General features: G+C 37.1%; 1 protein-coding gene across 4 annotated transcripts in view; it reads left to right on the top strand.

Moving 5' to 3' along the window:
- The window catches only part of NEBL (nebulette), a 364,126-nt gene extending 345,373 nt beyond the window's left edge, over nt 1-18,753 (top strand). For all 4 annotated transcript variants that reach the window (XM_045587984.1, XM_036459604.2, XM_045587986.1 and 1 more), the window contains 2 exons: nt 14,487-14,593; nt 16,996-18,753. In XM_045587984.1, coding sequence (XP_045443940.1) covers nt 14,487-14,593; nt 16,996-17,172 — 284 coding nt within the window. In that variant the 3' untranslated portion in view covers nt 17,173-18,753. The remainder of the gene's footprint in view (nt 1-14,486; nt 14,594-16,995) is intronic.
- The last annotated feature ends 4,822 nt before the right edge of the window (nt 18,754-23,575 follow it).

Here is a 23,575-nt window from a genome sequence, read left to right as displayed (position 1 = left end):
TTCACTATCTCCTGGGCGTATGGTCGTGGTGCTTCTCTGCGGCCAGATCCCCTGCTCCTTATGGCCCAATCTTTCCCTTAAGATACTGCTGATCTGCCCACACCACACTTTCACAGACATCCTTTCTGGTTCTTGATCTTTATCTTCCACCACCTTCCTGATCCATGTGTACTGGAATTATTGTTTACAAGTCTGTCTCTTAAGATCTAGGATTTTACCTATGTCCTGTCTAAATGTCCTTTGATCCCAATGACCTGTTGCTCACCTCCCTACCTCTGCTTGGTTGTGACTCTTCAGCCACTTACCTTGAACTTGGAGCTTGGGTTCTGTGAGACCCAGATAGTTCTTTACATTCATTTCCTTACATTTCTCTATTTTCAAATCATGTCAGGGACACACTGAGTCAGTTTCATATATGTGTATTGGTTGGAAAAAAATTTACCTTCTTGTTCAGAAATGTAACCAACACTTAGATATATCTATATGTGATATTTATGTGACTTGACACTAAGGCTGTCTAATGTAAAACTATATTTTGGAACTTCTTGTGGATTGATGATATTCCCAAAGAGTTGAATTGATTAGCACAGGAGAAAAAAAGCGCAAATACATAGTCCAGTTTTAAGTCTTTAAAAATATATTATTTATTTAATAAGTATTTACAGAATACCCTCTGCAATGACATTATGAGCATTTCTCTTATTGTACTTGAATGAAGAATCTTCCTGTGTGAGATTGATTCATACAATATGTGCAGTTTTATTCACCAAGGAAAATGGGGATCTGCTTTGAGCTGACTTTTTAGTCATGGCATAATTTGTTTCCAAAAGTTAGACTTGATGATATGGTTTACCTAAATGGAAACAGTGTTACTGTCCACCTGCTATTTTTAATTCTTTATTGCTTCCATCTTCTCAAACTACTGCCCCACATTATATAGTGCTTGTCAGGAAACTACAAAAGTATCTATACTGTATATTTCTTTTTTTTTTTTAATATATTTTTAATTGATTTTGTACAGAGAGGAAGGGAGAGAGATAGAGAGTTAGAAACATCGATGAGAGAGAGTCATCGATCAGTTGCCTCTTGCACACCCCCTACTGGGTGTATGCCCGCAACCAAGGTACATGCTCTTGACCGGAATCAAACCTGGGTCCTTTCAGTCCCCAAGCCGACGCTCTATCCATTGAGCTAAACCAGTTTCGGCTATACTGTATATTTCTTTTCTTTCTTTTTTTTCTAGGATGGGTGTGTGTGTGTGTGTGTGTGTGTGTGTGTGTGTGTTGTATAGATACAGATATATACTTTATGGATTTTTGTGCCATGAAAATATTATTAAAGACTGTGTAATTTGGGCAGAAATTATTTCTTTTCCCCTTAATGACAATCCCACTTATATTTGTAGTTTGTTTATAATGACAGGTCGGAGAGTTTATCTTTGGCTTAAGTAGGTAAAAATTATAAACAAATCAGAGAAAAAAATACACATTAAAATCTAAACATAGGTATAAATTTCTAAAAAATGAAATTAAAATCTAGATGTAGGTATAAATTGGCTAGGTTATTCTGAGGCAAAATAACATATTCTCAAATCTCTAGATCTATTCAAATTAGAGAACATTCACAAACCAGTTAGCTTTGAAATCAGAATATACTGCTTTTCTGGACAATAATTTAAAATATAACAAATTGTTTTGTGTTTTATCAGTAATTAGGAACTCCAGAATCCCAAAACAGTATTTTAGAAGTTCTTACTTGAGACAACTAAACCAAATATATATTTTGTATATACATATATATCTATGTATATACATATTTATGTATTTATATATATATATGCAAGCATAGTTCTAAAAAGTACATAATCTGTATATTTTCTTTTGCAGTCAATGGGTACTTAGAAATCTTTAAATATTCAACTTATGTTTGATTAAAGCAACATTATAATACTGCTTAAGTTTAGGAAAAAATGTTTAAATAATCTTTTGGATTTAATTGTACTGCTAAATTCTTAGCATGTCTATGGGAAAAGAGCTTCTCACTATTCTGATGCTGAATAGTGGGGGTGTAACATTTTCAGCTGTGCTCTACAAAATGATTTCGAAAATTGTTAGAAGAAATCATCATGGGTGTCTTTGTTGCTCAGTGAGAAAGTGGTAGGAGTCATATTTGGGAGCCGGAATTCAACCCAGACTTGAAATTATTCATGTAGTATAAGGTGACTGAATGACAATTGTTCTGGGTAAAATAGGATAGCATTGGCAATGGTAAAAAGAAACAAAGATTAAACACACACATCAGAGACTTATCAGATGCTAAAATGACACTAAAAATAAACCTAGAAGCCTTTGCTCCAGAAGTGATTCTACCCTTTGGGATTTGAGCTTGCTTTTCCAAAAATAAATGAATCATTCTCACTATAATTCCTCCCAGAGGTGGTCTGGCACACCTCTGGCACAGACATAAACTTCCTATGGGGTTGACATTCTAAAGTTTACCACAAAAAACGCCAGTGACAAACAGGGTAGCCCCTGTGGGCCAGCCAGCTTGAGTGTGCATCTCCCAAAGCTGTGCTTTTCCTCTCCCTCCCTCTGTCAGTCAGCCCCGCCAGCAGGAATGAGTGGCTGACTGCCAGTACTTCCAGCATCTGAACGAGTCCTCACTGCTTCTGGAAGCTTCTGCTTCCCAGACCATAGGGCTCTTCCGTGCGCCTGAATCCCACAGTGGTTACTTGGAGGTTAACTTCATGCTGTCTTGTCACTACTTCCAAGATGACTTTGGTGTGATATAGTCAAGAGTTTGGGTTCTGCAGTCAGATTCTTGGCTTCTGAACCCTGGCTTCTATTTAGCTTTGGTATTTTTGAAAGTTATGGAATATCGCTAATCTTCAGTCTCCATCTATAAAACGGTGACAATTACACCAGTTTATGCATGTGACACATTAAGCAAAGAGCCTGATACACTGTAAGGAGGGAGACCAACTATCCCAATTTGCCCCAAATTAAAGGCGTTCCCGGGAAGCAGAACTTTTAGTTCTGAGACTGGGAAAGTCCTGAGCAAACTGAGTTGGTTTCCCTAGTTGTAAGCATGTCATTTACATTATTTAAATTTTAGTGTATTCATATCTTGTATTCTTTGGGAAGCAGAATCCTGTGTTTGCTCTTTCTCCCCACTAAGTCTCACAGGGCACAGACCTAAGTACTTAAATATTTTCACGTGTAATGCATTTTCCTAAAAGAGGTTTGCAATACTTTATAGTGATAAAACTTACCTAAAATTAAAACAAAGACAATAGAGCTGATAGAAGAAGAAAGTTGGTAGGACTATAGCCCTAGTTTGAAAGAATTTTTTAACTTGCAAAGGCAATTTTTGCCTGCAATCTTCTTTTCTTGCCGATGTCAACCAGGTTCTGTTCTGGTCAGCCTCCGGATAGTGGGGCCGGCTTCCCTAAGTGTGCTAATGGTTGTGCCCCTCATGGTACTTGCTTTACTTGGAGTTTTCCATGTTAGCCTCCAAATTAACCTCCAGGGAGCTTTCTGTTGATTCAGATATCTTCTCAGATAGCTTCCTGAGTCCCAGATTTAAATATTTGCCTCCAAAATTATTAGAAACAAATCATGGGTCAGGGTGTGTGTTATCCTCTTCCAGCTGCTATAACAGAGTACCATAGACTGTGTGTGTATAGACAACCAAAATCTATTTCTCATCATTCTGGAGACTAGAAGTCTGAAATCTGGGTACCAGCATGGTCAGGTCTGATGAGACCCCTCTTGCAGGTGCCTGACTATTGTCTTCTCCTGGTGTCCTCACAAGATAGCCTATTCTCATATTGGCACTAATCTCATTTGTGAGGGTTCCACCCTCATGACCCAATCATCTCCCACAGGCTTCATCTCCAAATACCATTACATTGGATGTTAGGTTTCAACGTATGAATTCGGGGTGAAGGAATGACACAAATATTCCACGCCATTTCAGGGAAAGAAAGAGAATTTGGGAATAGCATAAACAGAGCCACATATGCTCCTAAGTTTGTGTCATGTTGGAGAGAAGGAAGCCAACAGTAGTTCAGTGGTTTATTACCATGGCTGACCATTTGAATCACTGGGAAGATTTAAAAAATAAAATACCAATAAAAAAAAACTCCTGGAAGATATCAAGAGAGAGATCGACAACAATACAATCATAGTAGTGGACTTTAATACACCACTGACAGCACTGGATAAATCCTCTAGACAAAAAAATCAGCAAAGAAACAGCAATTCTAAATGACTCAGATGAACCTAATTGACATCTTCAGAGCATTTCACCCCAAAGCCATGGAAAATACATTCTTCTCAAGTGCACATGGGACATTTTTAAAAATAGACCACATATTGGGTCACAAAGTCTCTCCAAATTAAAAAAGATTGAAATCATATCAAGCATTTTCTCAGATCACAATGGCATAATATTAGATATAAACTATAATAAAAACATTCCAAAAAATTCAAACACTTGGAAGCTGAATAGCATCTTATTAAACAATGATTGGGTTATCAATGAGATCAAAGAAGAAAATAAAGACATCCTGGAGACTAATGACAATAAAAACACAACAATGCAAATACTATGGGACACAATGAAAGCAGTTCTGAAAGGGAAGTTTAGAGTTCTACAGGCCTACCTAAAAACAAACAAACAAACAAAAAAACCAAAACACACACACAAGAAAAAAATGGTAAAAAATCATATAACTCAACAACTTATAAAATTAGAAAGAGAGCAATAAGAGAAGCCCACAGTGAACAGAAAGAAGGAAATAATAAAGATCAGAGCAGAAATGAATGACATAGAGACCAAAAAAATAATACAAAAGATCAATGAAACCAAGAATTGGTTCTTTGAAAGGATAAACAAGATTGATGAACCTCTAGCCATGCTCACCAAGAAGCAAAGAGAGAGGTCCCAAACAAAATCAGAAATGATAGAGGAAAAATAGCAGCACACCCCACAAAAATAAAAAGAATTATTTAAAAATACTATGAACAACTCTATTCTAACAAACTAGACAACCTGGAGGAAATGGACACATTCCTAGAAAAATGTAGCCTTCCAAAACATACAGGCTCGAAAAGAGTCTAAAAATCTCAAAAGGCTGATAACTATGGAAGAAATTGAAGCAGTCATCAAAAAGCTTCCAGCAAAGGCCTGGGGCCAGATGGCTTCACAGAGGAGTTTTACCAAACATTAAAGGAAGAACTAAAACCTATCCTCCTCAGACTATTCCAAAAAATTGAAGAGGAAGAACACTTCCAAGCTTCTTCTATGAAGCCAGCCTCACCATAATACCAAAACCAGATAAAGATAATACAATGAAAGAGAATTACAGACCAATATCTCTCACGAACATAGATGCCAAAATCCTCAACAAAATTCTATCAAATCAGCTCCAGCAGTACATCAAAAAGATCATACACCATGACCACATAGGATTTATCCTGGGGATGCAAGGACGGTACAATATTCACAAATCAATAAATGTGATACATCATATAAACAAATTGAAAGATAAAAATCATATTGTCATATCAATTGAAGCAGAAAAAGTACTTGACAAAATCTAATACCCTTTCTTGATAAAAACTCTCAGCAAGGTGGGAATAGAAAGATTATACCTCAACATAATAAAGCAATATATGACAAACCCACAGCTAAAATCATACTCAATGGGCAAAAGCTCAAACCATTTCCCCTAAGAACAGGAGCAAAACAGGGATGCCCACTCTCACAAATCCTGTTCAACATAGAGCTGGAAGTAATAGCCATTGAAATCAGACAAGAAGAAGAAATAAAAGGCATCCAAATTGGAAAAGAAGTAAAACTGTCCTTTTTTGAAGATGACATGATACTGTACATAGAAAACCCTTAAAACTCCATCAAAAAATTATTAGACTTAATAAATGAATTTGGCAAAGTAGCAGGATACAAAATTAATGCCAAAAAATCTATGGCATTTCTATACACCAATAGAGAACTTACAGAAAAAGAGACTAAAAAAGAAATCCCATTTACCATCGCACCAAAAACATTATGATACCTAGGAGTAAACTTAACTAAGGAGGTAAAAGAACTATATGCGGAAAACTACAGGACACTGAAAAAAGAGATAGAGGAAGATATAAACAGATGGAAGAACATACCATGTTCATGGATTGGTAGAATCAACATCATCAAAATGTCCATACTCCTTAAAGCAATCTATAAATTCAATGCACTTCCTATTAAAATACCAATGGCATCTTTCACTGACCTAGAACAAGCTTTCCAAAAATTCATCTGGAATAAAAAAAAGACACTGAACAGCTACAGCAATCCTGAGAAAGAAGAACAAAGTAGGTGGGATCTCAATACCAGATTTCAAGCTGTATCACAAAGCCATTGTTCTCAAAACTGCCTGCTATTGGCACATGGGATAGAATAGAGAACCCAGAAATTGATCCAAATTACTATGCTCAATATCTGACAGTTAGGCATGAACATACAATGGAGTCAAGACAGCCTCTTTAATAAATGGTGTTGGGAAAATTGGACAGATACATGCAAAATAATGAAACTAGACCACCAACTTACACCATACACAAAAATAAACTAAAAATGTATCGAAGACTTAAACATATAATGGGAAACCATAAAAATACTAGAGGAATTCATAAGCAGAAAAATCTCTGACATATGCCAAAGCAATTTCTTCACTCATACTGCTCTTTAGGGATTGGAAGCTAAAGAGAAAATAAACAAATGGGACTACATCAAAATAAAAAGCTTTTGCACAGAAAAGGAAACCATTAATAAAACAACAAGAAAGCCCACTGCAAGGGAGAATATATTTGCCAATGATATCAATGATAAGGGTTTAATCTCCAACATTTAAAGGGAACTCATGCAGGTTATCAAAAAGAAGATAACAACCCAATCAAAAATGAACAAATGATCTAAATAGACACCTTTCAAAAGAAGATGGAAGGAAGGCCAAGAGATATATGAAAACCTGCTCAAAGTCACTAGTCATCAGAGAGATGCAAATCAAAACAACAATGCGGTACCATTTCACACCTGTCAGAATAGCTATCATCAACAAATAACAAATGACTAGTGCTGGTGAGGATTCGGAGAAAAAGGAACCCTCGTGCACTGCTAGTGGGAATGCAGACTGGTGCAGCCACTGTGGAGAACAGTATGGAGTTTCCTCAAAAATTTAAAAATGGAACTCCCATTTGACCCAGTAATCCCACTTCTAGGAATATATCCCAAGAAAACAGAAACACCAATCAGAAAGTATATATGTACCTCTAATTAATCTTTTGTATTGTATTTGTTTTCTTTCAGTTTAGCAATCCCCCTGTAATAGTCTACATAGAAATTCTTTGTTCTAAAAAAAAAAAAAACCAACCCTTTGTCTTTGATAAAACTGTAGTCAAATGTTAGAAAATACGACAGTACTATTAAAAGAATTTTTAAAATTTTATTGTTTAAGGTATTAAAAATAGTAGTACATATGTCTCTCTCCCCCCCTCTCTCCCCATTGACCTCTTCTGGCTTCTCCTACCCCCCGCCCCCAGCACTTGCCCTAGTCCTCCTGCCCCCAGTGTCTTGAGTCTATTGGTTGTGCTGATATATACATACATACAAGTCCTTCGGTTGATCTCTTACTCCCCAACCCTCTTCTACCTTCCCGCTGTAGTTGGACAGTCTGTTCGATGCTTCTTTGCCTCTATTTTTGTTCCATAGTTTGTAATATTCTTTATTATATATAAATGAGTGAGATCATGTGATATTTCTTTCACTGACTGGCTTATTTCACTTAGCATAATGGTCTCTAGATCCATCCATGTTGTTGCAAATGGTAAGAATTCCTTCTTTTTTTATAGCAGCATAGTATTCCATTGTATAGATGTACCATAGTTTTCTAATCCATGGATGCGGAGAAAAAGGAACTCTTCACTGCTGGTGGAAATGCAGACTGGTGCAGCCACTGTGGAGAGTAGTATGGCATTTCCTCAAAAAATTTTAAAAATGGAACTGCCATTTGACCCAGTAATACCACTTCTGGGAATATATCCCAAGAAAAGAGAAACACCAATCAGAAAGGATATATGCACCCCTATGTTCATAGCAGCACAATTTAGAGGGTGGAGAGTGCTTGCGGCGAAAACAAAAAGCCTGCGTGCACAGAGTGCGCGAAAGCTGGAGGACAAGGGCGGTGATTACAAGTAGAAGACCCAGCTGTTGGGTGGGTGTCACCCGTGAAAGTGGACGGGGCTCCTAACAGGGGAGATATCTAAAGAGCAACACATTTGGATCTGCCTCGGAGGGATATCGGAGAGTTGCTGGAGATTGCAGTTGCTCAGACCTGCCCCCTCCCCCGCTCCGTAGTTCCTGCTTCAGAGAGGAAGGGGAAAAAAAAAAAAAAAAAGCTGGAGAGGCTCTAGAGCACATGTGTCAAACACAAGGCCCACGGGCCAAATCCGTCCCGCCAAGCCTTGCAATGTGGCCCGAACCGCGATGTCATCACTGCACTCCGCTGCGTTTCTATCACAATGACAGTTTATGACTGTTCAGTAAACCATTCGGCCCGCGATTTAGGCTGGATTTTAGATTTTGGCCCCTTCTCTGATTGAGTTCGACACCCCTACTCTAGAGTCTGGGAAGTCAACCTAGAACCACTGCCCCCGGAGGCTAATTCACAAATTGACTCTAGTGTAATAAAAACAAAGCAAAACCTGCCTAAAAATCAGGATTGGATCATAACAATAGAGGAAGCGAATGACCTTCATTACTGTAAATTTTATTTAAATTTTTAAAATTTTATTATTTTTTTTAATTGTTAAATTTTTGTTTTTTATTTTTGTTTTCATTATTTGCAACGTTTACCCAAGATACTATTTTTTTTCTTTTTCCTCACTTGATTTTATCTTTATAATTATTACATTGTATACGTAATCAACATTATTACTATTACTAATTTACCTTTTTCATCTTATTTTCTTTTGTTTATTTTTATCATTTTTATTTCATTTTATTATATATATATTTTTTATTTCAGGATTACTGTTCTATAGTCTTTATCTATCTTTCCTTCTCCAACGCTTTATTCTATCTCAACCCTACCTTTATGCCTTCACCTTCTTTCTGATCTTTTCCTTTGGTACCCCGTTTATCTTAACCCTTTCCTGCTCTAGATTTTCCCCATTCCTTCTGTCTACCTCCTCCTAAAATTTCACCCTACTTTTATATATATAATTTCCAACTACCTGCTCCAAGCCCATTCACACCTCCCTCGCAGTTGTCCTAAAAACAAAACAAAACAAAACAAAACAAAACAAAAAAACAGTCTTTCTAACTCTTTGAAGTTGTATGTTGAATGTTAACTATACTGAAGTTGTATGCTCTTTTTTTATAAGATTGATTTGCCTATGCTTTTTGTTTGATTGTATGTTTTTGTTAGCTGGGTTCTAGTCACCTTTATTGGTGGTTATTAATATCGCAAACACATTTCTATTCAGTGCCTTGTGTGTTGTACGTGGTTGTGTTGTATTTTGTGCCTTTAAATCAAAGCAGGAGAGAGAGAACTACACAACCAGACATCCTAGATCATGGGGAGACCATAGCAGCACAATTTACAACAGCTAAGATTTGGAAACAGCCTAAATGACAGTACTTTTATTGCATCCTGTATTCTTTATTGGAAAACTTCTGGTGATTTTCTCCTTATTTTGGATTTTTCAAGAAGAAAATACCCCAAATTATGTTCTGTTTGTGTTAAGTCTATAGATAGCCATTGTGTCTTCCCTCCCATCCTAATCAACAATCACACATTAAAATCTAATTCACAACGTGATGTTATTGGGAGGAGGGGGCCTTTGGGAGATGACGAGGTCACAAGGGGAGCTCCATGAAAGGGATTTAGTGCCCTTATAAAAGAGTCGCCATAGAACGCCTTGTCCCCTTCTGTCACATAAGGACACCGAGACTTGAATCGGGAAGCCAGAGCTCACCAGATACTGATCCTGCTGACCCCTTAATTTGGGACTTCCCCGTCTGTAGAACTGTGAGACATAAATGTTTATGGTTTAAGCCACCCAGTCTGTGGAATTTTGTTATAGCAGCCCCAATTGGCCAAGGCATCAATATCGCACTATTTTTATTTTTTGCATTTAGAGTTTGGCCACCTACTGTTACCCTATAGTATTGGTGCAGTTTTTAAAACCTCCACCTTATCTTGACTGACTGGAGACCTTTGTTGTGGTGTCACAGTGCAGAGCTAACTTCCTGCCTTCCTGGTTAATCTGTCAGCTGTTGCATTTTTATTCTGAAATGTAGGGGATGCATCTATTAAAAAGAGGAGTTCTGATAACTAAAAGTCTGCTTCTTTCACCTACTCTTGGCACTTCCCCCAGAGTGGACTTTTTTTTGGGTCCTTTCTCCTTTTATTGTAGATACATTTTTTTTTGGGGGGGGGGTATCATTTACTCTAATCTTTGTATATTTGCATGTATTTCCTCATTTTTCCATTTTCAGATTTGTGATGCTTTATAAAAACTTTCTTTCTCTGTTTTCTGACCTTCATGTCCAATTCTTTTGTTTTGTTAATCCTCACCCAAGGATATTTTTTTCTATTGTTTTTTTTGAGAGAGTAGAAGGGAGGGGGAGAGACGGAGAGAAACATCGATATGAAAGAGACACATCAATTGGTTGCCTCCAATTGTGAGGAAGCCTGCAACTAAGGTATGTGCTCTTGCTGGAATCAGACGTGGCACTTTTCAGTACGCAGGCTGATGCGCTAGCCACTGTGCCAAAGCAGCCAGGGCTTCTTATTTCTTTACCTTGGTTTTGTCTACCATCATAAGAATAAACAATAAATAGGAAATACTTGTTGTGGCTAATTGTGGAAGAGCTTTATTACACAGTAGAAGAGAGATTTTGGTTTATAGGTACTACAGGACACTCCAAATGGACCCTGGGATCTCTGGTCAATAAATCTCACCAATGTGAAATGAAAGTGAGTCACACTTCTGTGTTTTATGTTGCCCTTAGGATAATGAAAGCTAGTGTGTTGTGACTTTTATGTTATTGAAATAAAACCCCCTCAAACTCAAAATTCTTGGGTTGTAAGATGGTTGTGTCCTTATCATCATCCATTTACACCAATGCCTGCGGGACCTGACCACTAGTTAATAAAGAGGGTACTGTGTTTTTCCTCTTCATAAGAAGTCCTTTCTTGTTGTGAAGTTAGCCTGGCATCTAGCTTTTGCACAACACTGAATTTCCTATTTTCATGGAAGAAATCTCCCAAGTCACATGGACCTTCTTTAACCAAATAAACCCAATTTCCAAAGCCCTTGTTTCCAATTTCCTTTTGCTTGTTTTGTTTTCTAAAAAGCATTTGTGTAACGAAACACAACAAAAAGAAATGTCTGTGCCTCTTTTTATGAATTTTTAGTTGCACTTATTGGGATGACATTGGTTAGTAAAATTATATAAGTTTCAAGTGCACAACTCTTAAAATACATCATCTGTATATTGTATTGTGTGTTCATGTCACAAAGTCAAGTTTCTTTCCATCACCATTTATCCCCCTATTACCCTGTGCCTCTTTTTAAATTGGCATTTGCTTTTAGTAAGTTGATTTATCTGGGCTCTCAGTTATGTTTTTCATAGCCCTAATAGGAGCTTCCTAATAACTCTTTCACTGTACCAGGTAAAAAGTAGATATCAAAGTTCAATTACCCCAATGGAACTTGCACTAAATAATGCAGCCAGAGAGGAAAATGGAAATAATCAACAGAAGCATGAAGAGAAGTCATAAGGACTAGATATGATTATATATACTCCATGGTTTCTTATTCTATACTTTCATTCCTGCTCTCTCAAACTCAGGCATATTTAGGACAAATACATTACCTTTTTAAAAATATACTTTTATTGATTTCAGAGAAGAAGGGAGAGGGAGAGAGAGATAGAAGCATCAATGATGAGAGAGAATCATTGATCAATTGCCTCCTGCACGCCCCACACTGGGGATCAAGCCCACAACCCTGGCATGTGACCTGACAGGAATGGAACTGTTAACCACAGTAGGTTAACACTCAACCATTGAGCCACACTTGCTGGGCACAAATACATTACTTTTATTTCCTGGTATTTGACAATAACAAAAGGTTCTCTTAAGGTCAAACTTGAGCAATTGAGTAGGTATGAATATACTTGATTTTTAAAAGCCGAAATTAGAGAATTCTGTTAAACAACATTCTTGATGGGTTCTAACTGGGATTAGGTACAAACTATCTAAACATAAACATATTACACCATCTGAGACAGTATATTTCATGCTGTGTTTTTTAACTGTCCTTTCCTGTTTTTTCCCCAAAATATTTTGAGATGGTTGTACTTAACTTTGTGCATAAAAATTTAAAGGACATAGTTAAATAGTGTAACAAAGGATTAAATGTTTAACTTTTATTTTAAGTTTACTGAGTTATTTATTTAACCTTACTTAGTATTTACAAGTACATTAAAATAATAATTAATGAAATGACTTGTGCAATGGATAAAAACCTCTTGAGAAGTGCCAGTCTGGAATATGTAGTTGGAATTATTGACTAATGTATTTAACTGGAAAAGCCCTAAGTATCCAGAGCCATTTCTTTAATTGGGCAAAGGGCAGATGTCCAGGGCCATTGCTGCTCTAGGAGGGCAGTGGTTTTTGTTGGCCCTGGTATGCCTCGAAAATGGAGAGTGATGCCTGTTAACATCTGTGGAGGTTTACTAAATAACAGGCAATGCAGTAAGCCCTGTGCACACATGAACTCACTTAGTAAATATTTGCCGAGAGTCAAGGGAGTGAATAAATGGTCAATGAGTCCAGCTTCCAGCACACAGGAAGGGCTCTTTGACTCAACTACAATAATTAGGTGGCCTAGTTATTTATGGGGATTTCATTATTTTTCTTCATGAGTGAATTTTGACAATATCTCCGACAACTCTTAGTAAATTAACTATTTAAATTGAGTTGATAATGTTAAAAAGTGCTATTTTCTGAAGTATTTGAAGTCTAATGTTTTAATAACTTTATAAAGTACTACAAATCCTAACAAATATCTTGGCAATTTCTCATTGATGCCACATCTAGACATTAAATCAGGACTATTTTGTAACAACACTGTAATATGAATTAATTCAAGAACTATTTTTAAAAATCCCCTTTCAATGTCATTATCATCAGGAGAACACATTAATGTTTTGTAATTTTCTGATGGTTAAATTTCTTTAAAATTTGATATTCTCATATATCATTAGAATCAATGTGCCACTCATAAAACATTAATTATTCATAACACCCAAGAGTTACATCTGCTTTATTCTTTTATTATAAACACTGCCCTGAATAATCAACCCACAATAATCACTTTACTCAACCTGATTGAACAAAACTGGGAACCTGTTATGGATTTTTACAGCACATGTATTCCATGTTTTACTAATGTATCATATAATTAATTGAAAATGTAGTGAAGGGCATATTACTAAAATGCCCTCATTTAAAGCCCATATTTCTGCTTACCATACTGAAAAGTACTTCCTGAGAAACAAACAAGCATATGTCTACTGATTTTGTGGGGTTTTATCCAGCTTCTCTGTTGATTTCTCCAGAATTCAGTGTTCTTCAAAGCAGTAACTATTTCTTTTTAATGTAATAATTAGCAATGAGAACAACACAAATTAAGTAAATACTATTTTGATAGTATTCTTGTCAATATAGTGTGACAATATTTATGACATTCTTTTGCAACAGCTTCAGTTGATTGATTTAGTCTTGACTTACAGCAAAAAAAGTAGAAAATTCATATATTCTAAGTAAAGGTTTATTTTAATGGTGTAGACTTATTAACTGCTAAACAAGCAGATGTTGCTAAACATATGCTGTGCTTATCATCTTTGTAAATGTAACACTCAGCTGTAGGTCTTGAAATATGCAGAGCATCCTCTCATGTGTGAAGCATACAGTGAAAACATTTATACTCTGTCATTGGTTTGACAATCCAGTTACATTTCTTTAAATATCTTTTTTCTTTAAAAAAAAAAAAAAAAAAAACATCTAAAAGGATCACATGGCCAAGTGCAAATGTAATATTGTTAAGAGGTTATGGGAAATTCATTTTTTTTGTATTTGTGTTATTTTAACATAGCAACTGCAACAGAGTTATAGAACTATTTCTAATATGGTTAACTGCATGTTTAACTGATTCCCTGTACATGTCCTTCATTACGGAATTTATACTAACTTAGAGATTGCTTATCACATCACTACCCAAATATCACATTGTACTGAAAAATGGCATTTTGTTTCAGAAGATGCTAGCAGAGCATGAAGTCACTTGAGAGGGCAGGAGGGGGTTTTGAGACTTGCTTTACGGAATCTATGCCTGTGTGTCTTTAATGCGCAGCACCTGTGCTTCCTGGAGCCTACCAGCAGAGCCATTCCCAAGGCTACGGGTACATGCACCAGACCAGCCTGTCATCCATGAGGTCGATGCAGCATTCACCAAATCTAGTAAGTGTGTGTTTGAAGTGTTTCTTTTTGCCCGGTGTTCCCGTTTCATATCCAAAATATGAATACGCATGGAAAAATAATTTTGTTTATTTTATATTTTAACATTTATCATTTATTAACCTATAGTTGATATGCAATATTGTATTAGTTTCAGTGTACAACATAGTGATTGGACATTTACTTATTCTACATTGTGATCACCACACAGCAAGCCTAGTAAGCATCCATCACCATACAAAGTTTCTGCGGTATTATTGACTAAGTGCCCTGTACTGCACATTATGTCTCCACGGCTCACTTGTTTTATAACTGGAAGTTTGTGCCTCTTATCCCCCTTCACCTTTTTCACTCACTCCCTCCACCCTTCTTCCCCTTTGGCACCATCACTTGTTCTCTGGATCTATGAGGCCGTTTTGTTTTATTTGTTCATTTGTGGGTTGTTTTTTTGTTTTTGTTTTGTTTTTAGATTCCACATATAAGCAAAATTATATAGTAGTTATCATTTTCTGACTGACATTTTCACTTAACATAATATCCTCTAAGCCATTTTTTATTGCCCATGGCATAATTTCATTCTTTTTTATGGCTGCCTAATATTCCATTGCATATATGTACCACTTCTTTATTTGTTCATCTGTCAATGGGCATGTGCATTTTCAAATAAAGGATAAATGATGTGCTGTCATTGGTACAACCCTTTTGAAGGAAGCAAAAGACGCATAGAGATAAACTATTGAGAAGGGAAGGTATGATGTGAAAACATGTAAACAACGAAATACAAAGATTCTACTAGTACAATACCCTAATTATTATTTTATTATTGGTGTTAGCCAGTTATGATCTTCCTTCATATCTGTAAAGCACAAATAGTTGGTCATATTAACTAATTAATCTTGATATTAATCAAAATGGCCACTAAAACCTAAATGACAGAGCCAACATGTCTTGGAATCCTCCCATTGGAAACCTTGAAGCATTAATTCATTCATTAAATGTCAAGTTTGGAAGCGCTGTTCATGGTCATTTTGATGGCAAATGTGACATCTCATGCTGAAAATGCTTCTCCAAGCAACTGACACAGTCACTGGCCCTTTGAGATCTTAGAAAGGGGTGCCGCCCACCGACCCCTGCAGTTTGAAATTTATCTTAGTTGCTCTAAAATTCTTTGTGTCTCAGCCAGTGTCCTCAGGGTATGAATTCATTTGATTTTGGGATTGTCTGATGTTAATATCAGCTAAACTCTTGGCCTTAAATGAAAACAAGTACGGTAAAACTCAATATATATTTTGAATATTAATCACTTATCAGACATATTATTTATAAATATTTTATCTCATTCAGTAAGTTGCCTATTCATTTTGATGCTGGTTTATTTGCTGTGCAGAAGCTTTTTAGTTTGATGTAGTCACATTTATTTTCTGCTTCTGTTGCCTTTGCTTTTGGTGTCAAATAAAATCATCGCCAAGACCATTTTTTTTTTTTTTTTAGGAATTTTATGATTTCAATTTTTACATTCAAATCCTTAATCCATTGCGAGTTAATATTTTGTGTATTGTATAAAATAGTGGTCCACTTTTATTCTTTTGCATGTGGCTGTCCAGTGTTCCCAACACCTTTTATTGAAGACATTGTCCTTTCCTCAGGGTGCATTCATGGGTCCGTTGTCATAAATTAATTGACAATATATGCATAGGTTTACTTCTGGGCTCTCTATCCTATTCCACTGATTTATGCTAATACTATACTGTATTGATGACATAGTTTTGTAACATACTTTGAAGTGAGGAAGTAGACATGCTCCTCATTATAGTAAAGATTTAGTCATAGTAGTATGTACCCTAGTATTTAGAACATACATATGCTAACTTTCTACCACTGTGACACAAAAGTAAAAAAAATGAGTATATTATTGATTCTTTCATTTGTTTTGTATATTTTTAAGAGGAAAAAAACATTTTAAGTACTTGCTTAAGAAAAGTTTATTGCCTCTGCCAGGGGCTTGGCAGGGACATGGATCTGCCTGCCACTAGGGCAGGCTTTATTCTGTGAAGACTGTGGACAGGGGAGAATCTGTGCCACCCGATGTCTCTGAGGTTAGCCGAGACATCTCTGGGGGGCATTGGACTTCACCACTTCAAAGCTTACTTTCTGATAGGCTAGCAATTGTATTTGGTGGCTTGCTCCATCCCTGTGCTGGCCCCCAAAAGTTAGCTTTCTGCTCGCCTCGTAAACCTGAGATGAGCACAGTGAGAACACGAGGCTCTGGTGTACAACTCTCCAGAAATAAATGTCCTTGGAAACACTCCTAATAGTCGCTCCATGAGCGGGTTGGTTTGTTGGGATTGGCGTTTGTGGCAATGACTGTGTTGGTGCTCACAGTGACCCTGCCTTCCTTTCCTCAGAGGACCTACCGCGCCATGTACGATTACAGTGCCCAGGACGAAGATGAGGTCTCCTTCAGGGACGGCGACTACATCGTCAACGTGCAGCCCATCGACGACGGCTGGATGTACGGCACGGTGCAGAGGACGGGGAAGACCGGGATGCTCCCCGCAAACTACATTGAGTTTGTTAATTAATCACTTCCCCTTGCCCTTTGAGCTTTACTCTAATGTATACTAAACCTAGTCTTTTTAAAAGATAGAGGATACTTCTAAGACAACTTGGCAGTTATTTTACAATAATCTACCCTTATGTTAACAATTAGACACACAGGTACCAGGAGGAAGGAGTGGTTTCTGGGCTGAGAGCAGCAGCATTTTCAGTAGTTCCTGTAAACAAAATAATGAGGTCTGGAGACCTGGTGCTGCTAATTGTATTACTGGTTTCTTTTGATTGGCTACTGAACCCTTCTGGGAAATGTATTTTTGTAGACTTTAATAGAGATGTCGATTGTCCTGTAAATGTAACACGTATCTGCGACTTCTTAGCTGTCACTTTGGAATCACCAGAAGCCAACTCTCTTAATTCAGCAACACAGCCAGTAATTTAAAAACTGTGTAGCTCTGGAGTCATTAGGCAATTTCCAGCTCCAGTGAAAATCATCTAGAATAATAAAGTAAGCAATGGCAAAATGACAGTTTGGTTAAAATTATATTGAGTGGTGGCCTTAGGGACCTAGAAACTTCTACTAAGCAAAGAAATGTTTTTGTTTCCTTGGCCAACTTGGGTCTGTTTATTTCTTATTTGTACCAAGACGTAGCCTACGCTCCACTCACATTCTGTGGACCCACACGTGTGCTTGGGTCCACGAATGTCAGGACCAAATAACGTCATAGCTGCTCTGCGAAGGGCAGATTCAGGCCATCTCTCTGATTTCCCCGATAACCTTCACCTGCTGCATGACATGTAGGCTCAAGCTTCTGTAACATAGGCAGCTGCCCTGCCCGTCACTCCTACTAGATCTACAAGAGTGGCTGATCTCTAAAAGCCTTTTCTCAAGTTGTCAGCTCATCAGAAAAACATATTTTGAAAAGTTGCTTGAGATTCTCCTGCTGCATTGCACTCTAGTTTTGAAGGATGTACACTTTAGGAAATAGATGCATACTCTAGTAAATAAGTGATTTAGGTGTTTATTGAACAGCTTTCATTAACTTAATGCCGCTGCTGATTTAAAAGTTAAGCAAACTTAACAGGAGCCAGTGACAAAGTGGGATAGGAAGCGTGCTAGAGAAAACCAGTGAACAGAAAGTGACTGGTCAATGAGAGAGAGAGAGAGAGAGAGAGAGAGAGAGAGAGAGAGAGAGAGAGAGAGAGAGAGAGAGAGAGAGAGAGAGAGAGAGCGCGCGCACGCGAGAGCGAGCGAGAGAGATATGAGTGTGTGTGTGTCTGGATGTCTGGTTTCTTGTTTTGGAAAAGGTATTCACATTCTGGAATGGAAATGTAGCCACTGAAACCAGCAAAAGAAAGACTTTCTTGTCACTTTCTGCTTTTTACTTTCTCAATCACATTCAGAGAGTGAGACAGAAATGTCATCAGAGATTTTGGGTACATTATAGGTTGTTCACTGAAAATGGAATTGTTGTTAGATTTTTATTTTCAAAGGAGTGACCTTGCAGTTTCTCTCTGGATTCACAGCCATGACTTCAGCCTTTGCTGGCAGGTCGTGGCTTTCACCTGAGTCTGCAGTCAAGGTCACCTGAGATTAACATCCATCAGCAGCTGCGTTTTCCTGATTGTGTCATTTATTGGGACCTGCGATAGGGTAGCTTTCACATAGGATCTAACTCTATAGTTGAGGTGAAACTGAAAAAGCGAAGTCTCAAAAATGTGATAAAATGTATGGGTTGGGGATATCTCCTTAGACCATATGATCAAAGGAATTAACAAAATATATTTTGTTGAAATGTTTATCAGTCCAAAGGCAAACGTTAATTTATTAACACCTTGAAAGCTTAGCAAATACTTTTGAAAATCTGTAGTTTCATTTTATCTAGCTAAAAGAGTAAATAGAATGAAATTTATTGCACACAAGCTTCATCTGCATGACACTGGCATAAAATTGAAGAGAAAAAATTCAGGCAAATTACTAGAGACTTTTTTTGAGTGAGCTTTACTAAAAAGGCAGCTTGACTGATTTTCTATCATTCAAATGGCAGGTCATGATTAGATTGATTAAACCCCATATCAGTTTTTATGTCCTGTACACAAACCTACAAACACAAACTGAACCTGCAATATTCTTGCAAAAATTTATATGCATTAAAAGTGAGGGAAATGAGCTTGCTCAGTTTTATTATACCATTAAGTAAATATTTACGTTTCACCCAGACTTCTTTTCATGATTAAAAAAAAGAGAGTCATTGTTGATTAAATTTTTCAGGCTAAATGTAGGACAGGTACAATTTTTAAAAAATATATTTTATTGATTTTTCACACAGAGGAAGAGAGAGGGATAGAGAGTCAGAAACACTGATGAGAGAGAAACATCAATCTGCTGCCTCTTGTATACCCCGCACTGGGGATGTGCCCACAACCAAGGCACATGCCCCTGACTGGAATTGAACTCAGGACCCTCCCAGTTCGCAGGCCGTCGCTCCATCCACTGAGCCAAACCGGTCAGGGCATGACAGGTACATTTATAGGGAATGCAAAGAAAACCGACTTAACATGATAAGTATAATGGAAAGTTACCATAAAGTAGCAGCTTGGTGTTTCTTTGTTTTTCTCATCCCCTGGTTTCAAAATCAGGTTCATTGAATGTAAAAGTCAATACTTACTTGGGGAATAATTCTCCTAAATCATAAGCTTTACATAATGTCTGCATAGCAAGATGTTTCTGCTTGCAGCCTTTAGGAATTGAGATCTGATCAGAATTGAACCAGAGGGAGGCTATTTTACAGGAAAGACCGAGGGAGAACACAATGGCACATGGTTCTGGCACTCTCACTTGACAGTGCCGCCATTGTCACTAAAGCTTGTCAGGATATTAAGCATCTCAGCAGAAATATAGGAAATGTGTGAATAATACCAAAGTGCTATTTTACACAGTCATTTTCAAAACTGCGTTGTTGAATAGCTCTTCCCCTTTCAACACGACCCCTGCCCCGCTTCAGTTTGGCAAGCGGCAGCATACATGACGCTGGCAGCTAAAGGAGGGTCTAGGGTGGGCCTTTTACAAATCAAGTTACAGAAGACGGTGGGTGCCCAAGCACCGAGAGCACGCACCTGCTTTTCTAAGCCCATGTCCCCCAGCCTGGCAAAAGCACAAGGAGCAATTGGATAGACTCTTCAAGATTTCAAAAACAAAGCTATATGTGGATCACGTGTCTCTGGAGAGAGCAGTTTTTGTAATGAGTGTTTTTATGACTTCTTGGTCTCCAAGGAAGCTTTCTATCTCTCACCTGTGGCAAAGTGACTTCTTTGTGTGTCTTTTTGTAATATCACACTGGCAGTGTAGCCCAATTTGAAGCATTTGTCTGGTTGCCAGATGTCCCTGCACCATCTCAGGCCTCCCCCCCACCTCCAGACACCACCCCGGAATATGCAAGCACAATTTCCAAGAGCACCTGTGTGAAGCGGAATGAGACTAGCCCACCCCCTCCCTTGCCACCAGGGTCACTGCTTGAGGATGGTAGAGATGCAGCTTTGCTGGTTCTGCCACAGTCTTTTTCTCCTCACCCTCTCTGTGCTGAGTTCTGTAACACTTTGGGGATTGGGAAGCCAACTTTTATAAAACAGTGGAAGTTGAAGAGCTGTATTATTATTATTTTTTTTGTTTAGATTTGTCCAACTCCAGTGAAATGTTTTTAATGAAAAGACAAAGAAAATGTGTGTGATCCTTTAATAACACATCACTATATAAAGTAGATATAGTTTATACCAAAATTATAATGTAGACATATACAAAAATAGGTGCCTTTTTGATTACCCTAGTTTGTCCACTACGGTCTGGGAAAGAAAATCAAGCTTCTGCTTACCCTATAGTAATATTTTATTACACACGATTGGTATTTTTGTGGTGGGCAAGTAAGATGCTCCTGACAGGTATGAAGGGGTGATAGGTGATTATATTTTACTTCTAAAGGTTTAGAAATTTAGAAAATACTGACTCTTTCCACCAATTTTTGAATGGTTCTTTGTAGATTTATATATAGTTGAGCTGCATACACATTAATTTTAGGATTGAGATATAAAATACCTATAGTATGAGGCTGAATTCATTACACAAGGTGAAACTCACTTCACAAATTCATGATATTTTAGCTATTTGCTTCTGGTCTGATCGTGTAAAAGTGGCTGGAGTGTGCTTGCTTTGGGTAACATGGCATGGTGCTGAGAAAGTTTTAGTTAAGGAAGAAGCTGTGTAAATGACTGACAAATGAAAGTCTCCTTCTCAAGTATTCCTTGCCCATGAGGCCCTTTCCAGACCGCTGTCAACTATTGATGATCTAAAAAATCATGGCATTGTATAATGCTTCTGTGGACATGATTCCAGGCTGCTCAGGCTCCTGGAGTCCACAGACCTGGAAGGGTCCCCAGGGCAAATCTCACCCCCTGTTGTCCATGTTACTTTACTGTATTCATGGAAAGTCCATGCTTTTTTGTGTGTGATAGATATATGGTATCCAGTTTGCATAGTATTTACTTCTTTGTAAACCAGTGCTATTAAAAATGCTTCACTTAAAGGAAAAGAGAAATCTGCATTATAGTCCCTTTCTTCAGTGTCCACACAATGAATGACTGAGCGTTTTGGAAGCAGCAGCATGTCATTGTTACAGGCACTGCGTGGGGCAGCTTGGTGTTTGACTTGTGATGAAAGTGCAAAATTGAATCACTGTGCAGTTTGGTTTTTATCTGCTTCAAAATAGGTAGAATTGTTTTTATTAATTTGCAAGATTTTTACTAATTTTGAAAGCTCACAGTTTTGAAGGAAACAATGTTTTTAAAATGAAGGAGCTCACGGAAGAAACAACCCAATGTTGTTAATATAATCTGGCCTTTGTTATGCAAATTGTTAACACCAGCTATTAAAATATATTTTAGTAGAAAAGCTTTAATTCATGTTTATTTTTTCCTCTTTACTGTGAATCTTGAAGTCTTGGTGGACTAGAGCAACATCATGCTGCCCAAAGGACTAACCTATGCAAACTAGTTCACATTTTGGTGGATGTCACAGTGATTGTGTAATAAGGCATTCTTTCCCCTGCCTAATGTACAGCAGCATTGAAATATCACATTATACCTAATATCACGTATGTGCAGTGTAGCTACTCACAAAACCTTCAAGGCTACCATAATCATTAGCAGTATTATTTGTTTTAAAGCAAATTGCTGAATTATCTGTTGGAACTACTGAACAATGTACTAACAAGAATGACGGATGGATATGTCAGCCATGGCTTCTGTGTGGTCACTGAAGGTATCCTCTGGAGACAGAACTATGTTCTCAGATGCACTTTCTTCAGGGTATTATTATTCTGTGTCTTCTTTCTGTATTTGTAAAACATTATAACGCTGTAATTTCCTATCTACAACTTGGTTTGCTTAAATAAATGCGGGATATAAAAAAAAATTTGGTTTCACTTCTTGGTTTTGACCTTGGTTTCTTGGATTATGGGTGATTAAAAACTTTGGTTTCTTGGAGCATGGGTCATTGGTAATACCCTAGGTCTCAGGTTTATCGTGACAAGAACATCAAATCTCATCAACGGACTAGGTTGGCTTCAGTGCACTCACATTGGTGAGTTATTAAAAATGTGTCTTCCTCTCCCAATAGGCTGCTTTAAATGATAGAAATATTTTGCTTTTTAAAGCTCAATATCTTTCTGATTTCATTTCAAAATATCACAATGATATTTCATTGTAGTTTACTTCTTTCAAGATTAAATTTCTCATATGTCCTCATCAGTACAATTTTAATTTTCTTGAATTTGTCAGATGAAAGAAACAGTTTGGAGCAAAGAATAAAAAATGCACTAATTAAATACATGAAACAGGGAGATGATATGATTTTTTTCCCTAAGAATCACTCATAACCATAGAACATAATTGCTTCCCTCCCCCAATTTTCCCATAGTTGGAAAAAATGAGTTAGTTTCTTTTTTTATCCTCATAAAATCTGTTGAGACTAGAACCTTAGCCTTTTTATATTATTTTGTAAAAGTTCATTTTTGATGGTGTGTAAGCTTTCCTAATGATGAACTGAAAAACCTTGTAGCTGACACATTTAGGACACTTACTGATAGAATAAACACTATTTCTAATCTTCAACTTTGAGGGTTTTTATATTCCAAAAGTATGAAACGAATATTTGTGTGATAGTAATATCAAACATACTGATGAGATTTCACGTTACAAGCAGCTTATTTATTTATTTGAAGAATTTACTATCCTTTTCTACTTCTAAGATTGTCCCCACTCCATGATAAATAAATTTCTTCTTTGGAACCCAAGCCACAGATAAATAAATGACCTAGCAAGATATTTTTCTAAACTAAAATAATTTAGGTGTAGAACATGCCATGCTTATAATTTTATTAA

Source organism: Pipistrellus kuhlii, unplaced genomic scaffold, assembly GCF_014108245.1.
Source record: "Pipistrellus kuhlii isolate mPipKuh1 unplaced genomic scaffold, mPipKuh1.p scaffold_m20_p_1, whole genome shotgun sequence".
NCBI classification, from domain to species: domain Eukaryota; kingdom Metazoa; phylum Chordata; class Mammalia; order Chiroptera; family Vespertilionidae; genus Pipistrellus; species Pipistrellus kuhlii.
This window is presented reverse-complemented; position numbering and strand designations above follow the sequence as displayed.